Source organism: Chionomys nivalis, chromosome 3 (assembly GCF_950005125.1).
Source record: "Chionomys nivalis chromosome 3, mChiNiv1.1, whole genome shotgun sequence".
NCBI classification, from domain to species: Eukaryota; Metazoa; Chordata; class Mammalia; order Rodentia; family Cricetidae; genus Chionomys; species Chionomys nivalis.
In genome coordinates this window covers 81,008,269-81,023,808 of record NC_080088.1, presented here as the reverse complement: position 1 = coordinate 81,023,808, position 15,540 = coordinate 81,008,269, and the positions used below count along the sequence as shown (strand labels likewise).

At 42.3% G+C, this 15,540-nt stretch overlaps 1 protein-coding gene across 1 annotated transcript; it reads right to left on the bottom strand.

Annotated features, from left to right (window-relative positions):
* Nucleotides 1–247: 247 nt before the first annotated feature.
* On the bottom strand, nt 248–11,067 carry LOC130871350 (uncharacterized). The gene is made up of 4 exons (XM_057764695.1): nt 10,706–11,067; nt 9,476–9,607; nt 7,608–7,791; nt 248–397 (listed from the first exon to the last, which is right to left on the bottom strand). Exons 1-4 carry the CDS (start codon nt 11,065–11,067, stop codon nt 248–250), a joined length of 828 nt encoding a protein of 275 aa, XP_057620678.1.
* Nucleotides 11,068–15,540: the final 4,473 nt, after the last annotated feature.

Below are 15,540 nucleotides of genomic sequence, written 5' to 3'. Positions count from 1 at the left end.
CAGATTGGGGATGGATTCCCTGCAGTAGGTGGAGATTTTCCTCACTGGTTAGTTCACAGATATAAGGAGGGGTCTGCTTCTCAGTAGGTGTTGCTGCTCGAGTGAAGAATGTGTGGAGCTTCCTTCAGCCTCCTCAGTTCTCCAAAGCGGAGCTGTCAGAAAAGGAAAGGCAATCAGATGCACAGGAAACCTCCCTGGATCACAGCCTAGACAAAACCAGGACCTGACCACACATAGGAAACAAACGTCAAGGAAGAAAACCCATTCCATGAATGCCAAGGTTGCAGGGGACAGGAGTCAATGGTGGCTCATTGGCCTGGCACACACAGGGCTCCTGCTGCAGCAGGTCCGTCTGCAGGAGGCTCTCATCCGGGACTGTGGCCAGCTCCAGATCATGCTGCAGGTTTTCACATTAGGGGAGGAAGACAGCTGGGACACAGGTCTATTAAGGATCTGCCCTGTCAGCTTTTGAGCTCCCACCAGCTCTACTCAACTGGGAAATTCAGCATTACATTTGAGTTGGGCTCATTTACTTTTTGCTTCTTCAAGGATAAGACAGCACCTGAGTTTCTTTTTTTCTCCACCTTTAAAACTGGTAGAAAGTGAGCTGAGAAATACACACCGTGGTGAACTAGAAAAACAGCCCATTACTCCAATAGTTTAGATACATTCTTTTTTTTTCTTTTTTTTTTCTTTTTTTTTTATTCTTATAGTAGTTTAATTTTTAAGTCATCATTTGTAAAACTTTCTGGAACTCAGTGACAACAACAACAAATCGGTAATTACATAAGGCATGTTTAAAACAATCAGTCATTACACAAGGCATGGTTGCCAGATTTATCAGGTACACATGGCGACCCTCCGCCTTCCAAAGCCATTCCTGTTGTTCAGTGTTGTGCAGCTAGATATTGGAGTTACTGTAAATCTCGAGGATGTTTCTCCCTCACTCACTGCAAACTATTTTTTTTTCTGGTTTTGAGAGGGTTTATTCTTGATTTTTCTTTTTCTTTCTTTTTATTTATTTATTTTTATTAATTAATTTATTTAATTATTAAAGATTTCTGCCTCTTCCCCGCCACCACCTCCTCTTTGGGCTGAGGAGGAAGACTTGAATGGGGGAGGGGGAGGGAATAGATACATTCTTTTGAAAAAAACAGCAGCATGGCAATGTCTGGGTCACAGGCCTTGAACAGATGCCAGGAAACTATGAGCAACCTGGAAAATTAACTGTATGAGGCCCTCTAGGGGAGCAAACACAACACTGCAGTGAAGGCTGGGCTTATTCCTTCAGCACAGAAACTTCCTTGGATTCAACATATCAAACTCTAAATGTGATTTTAATTCCAGAGAAACCTTCTTACAGGAAACAGATGCAAACTACAGAGAACCCATAATCAATAAGAATGTGCTGTATGCTAATCTGCCCAAGTGGAGGATTTTATCTTTAAAGAGATACTCCTGGAGGAAAATAAAGTGGCAGGAGGAGACACCATCTTGCACAATTAACACTGCCTCTATTAGGTCTGGGACTACCATAGGCAGCATCAATGCACTCAGAACACATGAGAGCACTCAGAAGTGAAGAAATGCACACATATTGCTTCCTGTGCAGACATTTCTGTTGACTGAGCCAGCCCAATACTCTCAGATGTTCTTTCCCTGGCTGTGACTGAAAGGCCATGCAAATGGCCAGGAACCCAAATAGGACAGAGATTCAGGTACCGGGGAACTACTGGGTATAACTCCCTCTTCATGGCCTGGGATCCTACCTCATCTGGGAGACAGCAAAGGGATTCTGCAGCTTTTCTGCCAATTCTATATGTTTGGTGACCAGATCCCTCAGCTTCAGCAGGGATTGTTTTCTTTCCTCCAATATATCCTGTTTCTGTTCATTAGAAGATTATGTTCTTAGTGAAGGGTTGAACACTCAAATGCACACACACACACACACACACACACACTCCTCAACGCACACTTCTGGACATACATGTACAAGAACATACACATTCAGCAAAATAACAAGAATTAATCATTTGATATTTCTCTGTATCAATGGTCTCATATCCTTAATAAAAATACACAGAATGACAGAATGGATACAGAAACAGGATCCATTTTTCTGCTACATACAAGAAACAAACTTCAACGTCAATTATAGACATTACCTCTGGGTAAAGTATTGGAAAAAAATCTTCCAAGCAAATGTACCTAAAAGACAAACTGATGTAGCTATTTTAATACCTAACAAAATCGACCTCAAACCAAAATTAATCAAAAGAGATGGGAAAGAACACACCACAAAGATGACATTTCAATTTTTTAAAATTTTTTCGAGACAGGGTTTCTTTGTAGCTTTTGGTTCCTGTCCTGGAACTAGCTCTTGTAGACCAGGCTGGCCTCGAACTCACAGAGATCCGCCTACCTCTGTCTCCCGAGTGCTGGGATTAAAGGCATGCGCCACCACCACCCGGCCTCAATTCTTAACATATATGCCCTAAGTAATTTTTTAAGATAAACATTACTATAGCTTAAAACACATATTAATTTCCACATGCTAATATTTGGGAACTTAAATACCTCAGTCTCACCAATGTGCATGTCATCAGTGTGCAGGTCATGCAGACAAAATTAATAAACTCTGGATTAACTGAAGTTTTAAACCAAATAAACCTAACAGATATTTACAGAACATTCTACCTAAACACAAAAGGGTGCACCTTCTAAACAGCATCCAAAAGAATTTTCTCCTAAACTGACCACATACTTAAACATAAAGCAAGTCTCAACAGACACAAGAAAATTGAAATAATTCCCTGTATCTATTAGACCATTAGAGAATACAACTGTATATCAACAACGAAAGAAAGGAAAGCATATATAAGTTCATGGAAATTGAAGATCTCTATATTGAATGAAAAGTGGACCAAAAATAAATAAAGAAAGAAATTAAACACTTTCTAGAATTCAATGAAAATGAATACATAACATACGCAAACTTATGGGACACAATGAAAGTAGTTGTAAGAGCACTAAGTGCCTACATTAAAAAAAATGGGAAGATATCATACTTAATAGTAACACCTCAAAGTTATTGAACAAAAGGAAATATGTCCAAGAGGATTGGACCAGAAGAAATAAACTGACAGCTAAATCAATAAAATAGAAATCAAGATAATTGTACAAAAATCAGTGAAAGAAAGAATTGGTTCTTTGAGAAAATCAACAAGATAGATAAACCCTTATCCAAGCTAAATAAAGATCGGCAAAGAATATCCAAATTAATAAAATCAGAAACCGTATGGGGACATGACAACAGATACCGAGGAAATCCAGAGAATTACAAGGACATACTTTAAATCATGTACTTCATCAAACTCGAATATCTATAAGAAATGAATAATTTTTCTCAATAGGAACCACTTAGCAAAGTTAAATTAAAATCAGATAAATAAATAGACCTACATCCCCCAGTGAAATAGAAGCCATCATCAAAAGCCTCCCCCCACCCCACAAAAAAACCCAAAGTCAAATGGCTATAGCACAGAATTCTACCATACTTTAAAAGAAGAGTTAATGGCAATACTCCTCAAATTAGTTTGCAAAATAAAAACAGAAGAAACAATGCCCAAATCATTTTATGAGGCTGCAAACCAGATACCCAAACCAGAGAAAGACTCAACAAAGATACTTACAGACCAATTTCCCTTATGGACATATATGAAAAAGTACTCAATAAAATACTTGCAAATCAAATCCAAGAATATTTCAAAAATATCATCTATTATGATCAAGCAGTCTTTAACCTAGAGATGTAGAGATAGTTCAGCATATGAAAATTAGTCAATGTAATCTACTATATAAACTGAAGAAAAAACATATGGTGATCATTTTGCTAGATACCAAAAAAAATCTTTGACCCTTTCATGATGAAAGACCTCAACACAAAAACAAACACATTGAACCTGATAGGAGGGAATATAGGGAATAGGCGGAACATGCCAGCAAAGGAGATGATTTCAGTTCAGAAGAGAACATTGGCAGTGCAGGCACTAAGATCAACAATTAATAAAGGACCTCAGGAAACCGAAAGGCTTCTGTAAGGCAAGGAACTCCATGAGTAGGAGAAAATAGAGGCTGACAGAATGGGAAATGATTTTCATCAACGCGCATCTGACAGAGGGCTAATATCCAAAATATATAAAGCATTCAGTAGACTAGACACCAACGAATCAAATCATCCAATTAAGAAACGTGGAACAGATATAAACAGAAAATTCTCTAAAGAAGAATCATAAATAGCTGAGAAACACTTAAAGTAATGTTCAACATTCCTTTTCATCAGGGGAATTCGAACCAAAAACTCCTTTGAGATTCCACATTACACCTGTCAGAATGGCTAAGGTCAATGGCACAAATGACAGCTCATGGTGGTGTGGATTTGTAGCAAAGGAAACACTCCTCCATTTCTGGTGGGAGTCTAGAGTTGGCCAGCCTTGATGGCATCAATATGGCGATTCCTCAGAAAATTGGGAACTGATTTACCTCAAAATCTAGGTACACCATTCTTGGACATATATCTAAAGGATGTTCTATCCTATCACAAGAACACTTGCTCAAATATCTTCACAGTGGCATTATTCATAATAACCAGAAAGTGGAAACAACCTTCATGTCCCTCAGTGGAAGAATGGATAAGGAACAGGCAGTACGTTTACAGAAGGGAATATTACGTGGCTGTTTGAAAAGTGATATCCAATTGCTATTGTAAGTAAATGGGTGGAACTAGAAAAAAATCAAGCTGACTGAGACAACTGAGATCCATAAAGACGCCTATGATATGTATTCACTTATAAGTGGGCATCAGTTGTTAAGTAATTGATAATCAAGCCACTTTCCACAACCCAGAAAAGTTAGGTAAAGAGAAGGTCACTAGAGGAAGGAAACACAAGAATTTCCCTGGGAAGAGAAAATAAATTAGATTTTGCCAGTGAACTTTGGTTGGGTGGGGAGGGAATTGAAAGGGATCCTGTAGGGGGAGGGGTGGAGGGAGAGAATGAGGAGAGAGAGTGTTGGAGTTGGGGGGCTCCCAGAGGCTGCTATGGAAAGCTAGTACAGATAAAACTTCCTGTAATCTATGTGGGTGATCCTAGTGAGGACTCCTAGAAGTGGAACATACAGAGTCTGAACTGATCATCTTCTGTAGCCAAGAAAGGCTTCCAGTGCTGATACTGGATTGCATTCAGTTGAATATTTGGTTGAAGGGGATTCTGTGGAGATCCCTAAACAGCTCCGGCTCATTCTGGAGAGGACAGAGTGTTGCTCTCTGAAATCTGATAGTGGGGTCCCATTGTTGTGGACAACATCTACACATCATTGAACCTAGAGAGAGCAAGCTGTTGCCTGAATGGAGCCTTCACCCATATGCTCTAGTCTCTTTGACATGGGAAGATACTCTGCAGGTTACACAGAGAGAGAAACATGACATCAACTCATCCACAAAAACCTTGACTTACAGTCTGTCTTCCCCGAAAGTTATGCTGGGGCACTGTTGGTACAGAACTTGAGAGAGTGGCCATACAATGTCTGGCTTAACTTGAGACTCATGCAAGGTGAGGCAGTCCATGCCCTACAATCCCTGGATGGCTAAAATCTGGAGACCAAATAGCCCAGAGACATAGTACAGAAGCAAACATAACTAAAAAAAAAAAAAAAAAAAAAAAACAATCGATGAACTGACTACTAATATTCCTATCGATGTTCTGTTATACTCATAGATTGGTGCCTTGCTTGTCCTCATCAGAGAGCTTTTCTCTAGCAGCAGTTGTGTGGAAGTGAGTATCTAAATTGGAACTTTCTATCAGTCCTACCCATTGGAGCTCAGGAAAACTTTCAGAAGAAATTTGGGGGGGGGGGGTTAGGAGTCAGCGGGAATGATGGGCTGGAGGACACTAGGAGAACATGGCCCATTGAATCAAGTAAACAGGGCTCACATAGGCTCACAGAGTTATGTATGGGGCCTGCATGGGTCTGCACCATGTTCTCTGCATATATGTTGGTGTTTCGGTGGGACTCTTAATAGTGGGAGTGGGTGTGGTGTGTCTCTGACTCTTTTGTCTACTCTTGGGATGCCTTTCCTCCTATTGGAAAGCTTTGTCCAGCCTCTGTATGGGGGGCCTTGCTTGCCTGTTCTTTTCTGAAAAGAAACCAAAGGGCAGTAGATCTGGGAAAAGGGAGGTTTATAGGAGCTGAGAGAAGTGGAGGTAGAGAAAACTATGGTTGGTATCTATTGCATGTGAGAATAATTTATTTTCAATAAAAAGAAATGTTCACTCAATAAAAAATGTGAATCATTGAAGAGTTACAACACTTTAAAACAGAGTTATTAACTATGTAATCTCTACCCAAAGGAGAGCTTAAAATTTTCTTCCTCTAAAATATTAACAAGGAGCAGGAATCCCTATGATTTGATGGCATATAATATTTTTCACTTATACCTGGGATTGATATAGGCCATGGCTAGTGGGAAGAAGGAAAAATTGCCTTTTCTGTGAAGAGTAAAATTTATGGACAGATCAATAGTAAGGGTTGGATTCTGCCTCCTGCAGGAAAATCCTCTGTTACTAGAGGTCTCAAACACAATGAAAGCTGGAGGGTTGCACTGAGCAGAAACCAGCTATAATGTAAGAGATGAATTAAAGGTAATAACTTCATCAGTTCCTTCAGGACAGACATCTGTTTTCTCCAGGTATAACTTACTTCCTGGCATTTATGGGACTCCCAACATAGACTCTTGAATGGTTAAATGAATGAAAGCTACCTTTATGTTATTCGTCTTAAAGCTACCTGTCTACTAATGATAAAGCATCTTAAATTATATTTTCACCGATGCTTTTGAGATGACTATAATTTAGCACCTATGTCTTAAAAACACAAACGTATAATCTACTGACCTTGGACTTTTGGTTTAAGCATCAATTTTAATTTAAGTATTTAGACTAGGTTTGAGCTTGTGATGCAAACCCTTAATCCTAGCTACTCAGAGACTGAGACAGAAGGACTGAACATTAAAGTCTGGACTGAACTACACTGTGAGTTCAAAGCTAATCTTTGGAACGTAGTGTGATCATATCTCAAGACTTTAAAAGGATCTGGTGATGTATCTCATTGTTAGAATGTGTAACAAACATGAGCAAAGCCCAGGGTTTAATGTTATTTTAATAATTAGATCAAATAACCATGGGAGAACTGCTATTTTCTGAAGGGAAATTAAGGAGGAGTGGACCTGGGGTCCGGGGAGCAGGGGGTGTATGACTGGGAAGAGGGAAGGAGGTTGAACTGATGAAACATGAGAGAAGATAAAAAATATAGACAAGAACCACCCCTTTGACATTTACACGGGGATTTCCTTCTTCAAAGCTGTTTCCAGCCATTGATCTCACAAGATGCTAAATCCTTAGAAAGTCTTGGAATAATCACAGAAATCAACAATTGGATGGGATGTTAGTGAGCTACTGGAAAAGTGGATCACGTGTGTGTGTGTGTGTGTGTGTGTGTGTGTGTGTATTATTACAGATGGTGGACAGCCTGCCCACATTGCTGCAACCTACCTCCTCCTCCTCGGCACATAGCTCACAGATCTTCTCATCGGCCTCTTCACAGTGATTCTTCACCTTCTCACAGGACTCTTGCAGGGAAATCTGCTCCCTCCATAGCTTTTGGTTCTCCTCTTTCAACATGCTCACTTTTTTCTTCCACTGAGTTCGCTCACTCAGGAGCTGCTTGTGAAGGATGCTGAACCATCATAAAAATACCGTGAGCCCTACCTAGCGTCCATCTCCCACATCACCCGTGCAAAGTCCCATGTCCCCAGACAACCCCAGAGCCCACAGTCACCATGCCAGGATAACCTAGTGGCTGTTAAATGTCAGAGAATGACCAAATTACAGAAAGACTCAGACTACTTCTGAAAACTGTTACAATAAAAGGAATGTACTTCTGAGAGCAGGGTTTGCCTCCTACCACATGTACTTAACTGTCCACGGTATTGGGAAAGCATCAGCAGGTTGAGAGGTAGAAGACTAATATTCAGTGAGGGAGGACAGCAGACCCAATTGAAATATATTCTATCTGGTAGCCATTCCAAGTTCAAGTCTCTTGCCAACCCTTAGGTGGCTCCCTTACCTTAGTTCATTGGGGCACCTGAGGATAGGGAACCTGAAATGAACCTATCCTATAATCATACTGATGAATATCTTGCATATCGCCATAGAACCTTCATCTAGTGATGGATGGAGATAGAGACAGAGACCCACACTGGAGCACCGGACTGAGCTCCCAAGATTATAATGAGGAGCAGAAGGAGAGAGAACATGAACAAGGAAGTCAGGACCATGAGGGGTGCACCCAACCACTGAGACAGTGGGGCCGATCTATTGGGAGCTCACCAAGGCCAGCTGGACTGCTACTGAAAAAACATGGGATAAAACCGGACTCTCTGAATGTGGCGGACAATGAGAGCTGACGAGAGGCCAAGGAGAATGGCACGGGAACTTTCATCTGGCGATGGATCGAGAGACAGAGACCCAATTTGGAGCAACGGTCTGAGCTCTTAAGGTCCAAATGAGGAGCAGAAGGAGGGAGAACATGAGCAAGGAAATCAGGACCACGAGGCATGCACCCACCCACTGTGACAGTGGAACTGATCTATTGGGAGCTCTCCAAGGCCAGCTGGACTGGGACTGAATAAGCATGGGTTGAAACTGGACTCTCTGAACATGGCGGACAATGAAGGCTGATGAGAAGCCAAGGACAATGGCACTAGGTTTCGATCCTAATACATGAACTGGCTTTGTGGGAGCTTAGCCTGTTTGGATGCTCACCTTCCTGGGCCTGGATGGAAGTGGGAGGACCTTGGTCTTCCTGTAGGGCAGGGAATTTGGACTGCTCTTCAGTATCGAGAGGGAGGGGGAATGGACTGGGGGGAGGAGAAGAGGAGTGGGGATGGGGGAGGGGAGTGGGGGGAAGGGGCAATATGTGGGAGGAGGGGGAGGGAAATGGGAAACGGGGAGCAGTTGGAAATTTTAATTAAAAAAGAATAAAAAAAAGAAAAAAAAGATAAATATATAGAAAAATAGAAAAAAAAGAAATATATTCTATCTATGGGTAGAATGGGATCACTTCTGTAGACCCCTACAAGAGCCCTCAAGACCCACAAAAGCCTGACACCCTTATCATGGTACAAATAGATTTTTTATCTAGAGGCTCCTGAGGCTGACAGGACAATGTTCTGATGGGCTCACAGATACTTCAGTCTTAGCAAAACTAGTCCAATAGGTCCAAGTCAAGAGCATAAGACAGACTGCTTTTTATAGGGAGACAGGCCAAAAGGAAAATCCTCACTTTGGTTCAAAGCAGTCACTTTTGGCAAAAGCCGTCACTCCCAAGGAACAGAGTCCCAGTGAAATCAGTCACTCACCTGTAAGAAACAGTTTCCTCAGTCAGCTCCTTGCACTTGTACAAGGCCTCTCTCATCTCCATGGGGAATTTCTGTAGATCCAACATCACTTTCTTATGCTCCATATTCACCATCTCCAACTCAAAATTTAGCCTGTATTAGGGCATAGCCCCAGAGCAAAGAACCCCATGAATTCTGGACTTAATGATCCTATGATTTCAGGCTGTGCCCTAAACACCCCAGCACAGTCAATGTCACATTCTGATAGCTATCAACTAGGACAACCTGGTGCTTGTTAAACTTGCTGACACGGCCCCAGACCAGCAGTCAGGGGTGCAAAGAGAGTGAGCCAGGGCTGTACCAGTTCCATCAATGGGCCTGGAGGAATAGAATAGTTAAGTCCTCAGGAGCATGTGTCACAAGTCTGATCCCACCAGAAATCTATGATAATGTTGTTCCTGTCTTCAGAATGGGGATTTTTGATCCCAGGTTCCTATTGCTACATGGATGTCTAAAGCACAAAATCAGTATTTCCAGGGAGGAGAACCGACTTAAGGACAGATTTATAAGTCTCCAGTGGATTCCAATGGACTTCCAAGGTGAGCACACAGGCCAGGAGCACCATCACTGGTCATAGTGGAGTTCCCTGACCCTAAGGGAACTTAGTGGGATCACCTGGAAACTGTGGCACAGAAAGAACCACATGCCACAGACCCCCAACTGCCAGGGCACACACACACATACACGGAGGATGCCAAATAAATGTAGGCAGGCAGAATTGTCTCAGAATATAAGAAACCAGACTAGAGAAGAGCAGTGATGAAGTTCAGACTTCAAGTCATACACTGAGATGCATCAAGACAACCAGGCCCGTGCAGCTGCTCCCAGGAGCAGCCGGTACTCAAGCATCTGCTGGTTAAGCACAAAGACTCACTGTAAACTCACAGCACCTAGTATCGTCCACAAGCCAACACCTGTCAAGGCCTCATGAAATGTATGCTGAGAGCTCACAAACTATTGCCTCATTCCAGACTGATCCAGGCCACAGGCTCTGTTTTTTATTTGGAGGAATCACACAGCCTGTGTCCTGATATCACTCCTTCCCAGGTTTCAGCTATGCCTCTTAGATGCCCTCAGGATATTTAGTTTGGGCAGAACACTCTGGAGACACAGTCTCCAGTGACCTGAGAAATGCTGGGGTTGACTCAGTAGGGTCAAGACAGTTACCAGGGAACTAAACAAAATGGCTACCTGTTGTTCAAATCCTTGTTGGTATAATTAGCCAGGATTCCACGAAGTTCATTCCTTTCTTGGGTCATCATCTGAAGCTGCAGGGTCAGTGTAGACACCTTGTTCATCTGCTGCTCCTGCCCAGTAACAGAGTTTGGGGTTGATGTTTTTTGAGTACTCCCTGCAAGTAGATAAATATTAGTGAATTTATGCAGTAGTATGGCACAGGACCAGGAGAGATCATGTTGAGTTCGAAGAAGAGGCTGAGGAAGAGTGAATGCATGGGACACAGTAAAGACCCCAAGGATCAGGACAACTGTCCTCAAACTGGGAGCCTGTAAGCTATGCCTCTGTCTCCACTCACTGTGGCTAGCTATGTGCATCAGCCCCTACTGCTGCCCCACTGGCTGGAAGGCATATGTCACCCAGCCATGCTGCTTTGGAAATATCAACTCATTTCTGATGTGCTGCAGAAAATTCCTGGAGTCTCTAGTGCTTAGTATAATGAATCCCTCTTCACCTGTGGCTAGGAATAGAAGTCACTGAATGTCTGAGACCCTGGTGCATAGATGGGGAATTTCCCATGAGATACCCACAGGGCCTAAAGAATCCACTGATGATAAGTTGTGCAACACCCTGCTCTCACACCTCATTAGTCTGTGCCTCCTGCTGGCCTTTGCTACTCAAAATAAAATTAAGGAACTCACAGAACAGCAGCTGTAACCTTGACAACTCCTGGATCTCTGCCAAACTAACTGGCAGCAATCCTTGACTATGGGTCTGCACTTTAGTTACCCAGAGAAGCAGCATAAAACCATCTCTTCCAAAGATCCCAGCTACTAAATCCCATTTCTGTAAGGTCCAACTCAACCCCCAACCTCCTCCTTCGAAAGTCAGATCTCTCTGTCAACCAGTGTGCTCAATCTTGGCATTGTGTCTTCTGGTGAACCCTATATGCACATAATGAGTGCCCCAAGGAAACAACACTGTTAATTTCAGAAAAGATGCCAATGACTCTTTAGGATACAGCAGAATGTTCAGAGAACGGACTGTTAGAGTCACTGCCAACTGCCATCACTTATCTCATAACCGTCTCTTCCCCAGTTCACCAAAAGCCAAGCTGGCTTTTCCAGGTGCCTTCCCTGAGATACAGGGTAAGCTCGTCAGCAGCTCTCTGATAGTTAGACTCTAATTAATTCTAATTTAATACTTCATCATGAATGGAGGTCAAGACTCATTTTCTAAACATTTCCAAGGAACGGCTCTTCCCCTCCTAATCAAAAAGATGGGAAGTGAAAGATACTAAGAAATTAGCTCATGTTGATGTGGAAGGAAGTTCAGTTTCATGAAGTGAATGAGTATCTCAGGAAATATCCACAGGGCTGTTACAATGTGTGGGAGTGATGGGGATTGTGGGTGTCCCATCAGACCAAAGATAAGTCACATGGGTCATGATGAAGATTTTCCCCAAACTTCAGCAGAATACATTCCATCCATCATGACATTAGCAAAGGTGAGATCACCTAATGACAGGACAGGCTGGAGACACCTAAGGACAGGGCATCCACAGGTGAGCCCTCACTCACCAAGAGCAGATACTGCACTCAAGTTAAAGTTAAAGTCAAGTTAAAGTTGACTGGCTATTGAGAGGAACTCAGAAACCCTAGGGGTCAATGGCATGCAGCAATACTCAATGGTTCCTACCTTGCAAGTGGCTCTGAGGTAAAATGCGAGATCCTCCAGCTTTGGCCAGGGGACTGTACTCTCCCTGTTCTTAGTGACCCACAACCAAAAGAAATCCAGTGTGCTGAAGTACAGTGCTGTAACTGAAACTTCTTTCATCTCTCTCTCCTTCCTTCCCACTCAGAGTCAAAGCAGAGGGACCCCAGCACAGCAGCTGCAGGGTTGACCATTACTGGCTCTTTGCCAATCTAACCATCAGAAACCCTAAACTCCAGGTCTATTCTTTAGTAACAGAGAGAAGAAGGATAGATTCATTACCTCCATGAAGCTCTAAGATCCTGTGACTCACTATGAAAAACCAAGCTGAAGCCTTCCACCATCAAGAAACTCCCTACTCCCTCCCCAGGACTCACTGCGTTTTCCCCAGAACCATTTATGTCTTGATGTGCGACACTGAGGTTGAAGGCCAGCTTCCTTCTGACTCCCTCTAGTCTCGTTATGCTCTCCCTTCTGTCTCCCAAGGAGCCTGCTCAGTCTTGCCAACATGGCTACGTCCAAAACCTGTAGGCAATGAACAGATGCCCCACAGGCAGTTGGTGTTGCCACAACACTGATGACATCACAGAGAATGCCAGGGCTCTCCAGGATACAATAGAATGTCCAGGGAGGGGTCTGCTGCTGTCCATGGTACAGCCATTACCTCTGGCTCATTTCCTCACTCCAAAATGACCTGAAACCAAGGTGCCATATCAGGAACCTCTCAGGGGTCAAAAGGAAGCTCTTATACAGGTAGTAATAAAAATTTCCCCTGGAGAATCAGCAGAGCTCACTCAGGCTATAAGGTTGTGAGTGAAGATGTGATTCACTCTTGACATGTCTGGTTGGAGTCACATGAAGCCAGATGATCCCTGAGATATTTAGAAAAAACAGTCCTAGAAAGAATATGATGGTCCAAACCTTGAATCAACACACTGAGACAAGAGCAGTGACAAGTCAGAGGTCTGTCGGGGCTGTGTAGAGGCACCCTAAGTTGGAAACACACATGTACATGCACACACATACAGAGAGAAGAGGCACACAATCATGGGATAGAACATGATGTAGATCACTGCTATGGTGCTTCTATCAGCAAACAAAAGCCAAATTCCTTGGCCTAGAGCCAGCTGTTATGATATATGTGTTTGTTAATGGCTTTGGGTACAATACCCATTAGGAGATCATGAGAAGGACAGGCATTTGGAGAGGCTTGGGGTTATTGAATCAAAGAGTTTTGTTATAGACTAACCTCAATTTTCTATTTCTGACAGTTCTTGTAAAGAGGATCCAGCCCATCGTTAGGCTGGAATGCATTTTCTCCAGATCTCTGGACTTTCTCAACAGAAGCATGTTCCTTAGAACCTAGGGCTGATGAGATCTGTCAGGTGATCTGTGCCATTTCAGATATTGAAGCCCTAAGCAGGTAAATGTGATTAACAATTTTTTCTAAATAGCGTTTTGTAGAGCCCAACAAGCTGAGAACCAAACATTTGGCAAAACTGAAATGAAAATGTTTTATGAACATACAGAGTGGTGCTATGGTAAAGAGGCAGAAGTGAGATACAGAGAGAATATGATTTGCAAATCAATCTGAGATGTGACAAGATCTCTGAAAACAAGGTATAAAGGATCACCAGCAAATTCCAGCAACTAAGAAAGAGGCCTGGGCCCAGTGGCACCCTTGGTACTTCAGACAGCTTGGCCTTTTCAATAATTAATTGTGAGATATCACACTTCTCCAACTCAGGAGATACACTTATCCACCCCAGCCAAATATGCACAAAACCATTCTGCATGTGCCTGCTTCTAATCTCACCCAGTCTCCCACACAAACAGGCTCCACTCTCTTCCAAATGACCTGAGAGTCAGTTGACAGGTGACTGCACCTATGACCCACAATGCTTTCTCTCGATCCACCCATGGAATCTGGAAGATGCTCATGAAATGAACTGAGAGATAAGACTTTGCCTACCTGATTCTCAAAATGCAGCCTTGAGATTCTCAATCTCTGGATGACAACCCTAAACCATCCCACTACAGGAAAGGGAGTCTTGCTGTCAGCTAGTTTTTCTTCTTCCCTTTACATTCTTCAGAAATCTAGGGGACAGCTTCCTTAAGCCTATTCACAGCTGCACAGGATACAGCTTGGCTTCATAACCCTCAAGTCTCACCTCAAGAAGTCAAAAGAAAATTGACGGAGTTCACAAACACTCCCATGCTTGGAGATGCCGAGGTTATCAATGGTTAACTCTAGCACCTTGCAGGGCCAGAACGTGGTCCCCAGACTAAGCATGTTATCATCTCTGATATCATGTCCTGATATCTCAGGACACCCAAATCAGGCTGGAAGGAGCCAGGCTCTATTCCACGGTCTCATAAAGCCCTTAATATTGTGAGATAAGTACACGTATTATCTTTGCTTGGACATTTGCCTACCAAAGAAAACTCATGTACCAAAAACATAATAACTTTTGCTATATCTGGCTCCAACAGAGTCTTGTTCTAATTCTGCATTCCTTAGTAATGCAACTTGTGTTTTCTATTGCTTAAAGTTTCCTTTTTTCCATAGTACACACCATTGAGAGTTTGGCTAAATCATGAAGAATTGGCTAATACATCATTCATCATTCATTCATTTTACTTTAAGATTATTGAGTGATGTACCCTAAAAACAACAGGTCTTTATGTTACCTGCACCTCTATTTTCTAAAAAGCTTTCAGAGATCTCACATACAGACATCCTAACAGAATTACCTGCCCACTCCTCTATCAGTAAAAAAGGGTCCTTAAGGGTTCTATGCATATTTACCATTAAGTCTGCAAATGCTTCATGCTTGATGCTTGCAGCCCTTAACTTGGGCTGAACTTAAGACATACTTCCAGAAATAGAATTATCTCAGAGAAGAATTTAAAATAAAAATATGCATATAAAACTAAATTACCACAATATTTCAAATAAAAATATCAGCCTTGTATAAATGATGTTACATATACATGAGCATCTTTCCACATAGTTAGGAACCAGAAATACTTGGAGTGCTTATGCAAAAGTATAAATGTTCATTTATCAGGTGGTTAATGAATGCTGCTCCCATTAGAAATGATAACCTTTGCTGACAGTACAGAGCAACTACTGA

Excerpts from the sequence above, each read along its gene's own strand:
- LOC130871350 (XM_057764695.1), bottom strand. The coding sequence starts at position 11,067 with ATGCACATAGCTAGCCACAGTGAGTGGAGACAGAGGCATAGCTTACAG. Across the intron at positions 7,792-9,475 it reads GAGGAAACTGTTTCTTACAG|CATCCTTCACAAGCAGCTCC; the intron begins GTGAGTGACTGA and ends ATGATGGTTCAG. Across the intron at positions 398-7,607 it reads TATGTGCCGAGGAGGAGGAG|CATGATCTGGAGCTGGCCAC; the intron begins GTAGGTTGCAGC and ends GAAAACCTGCAG.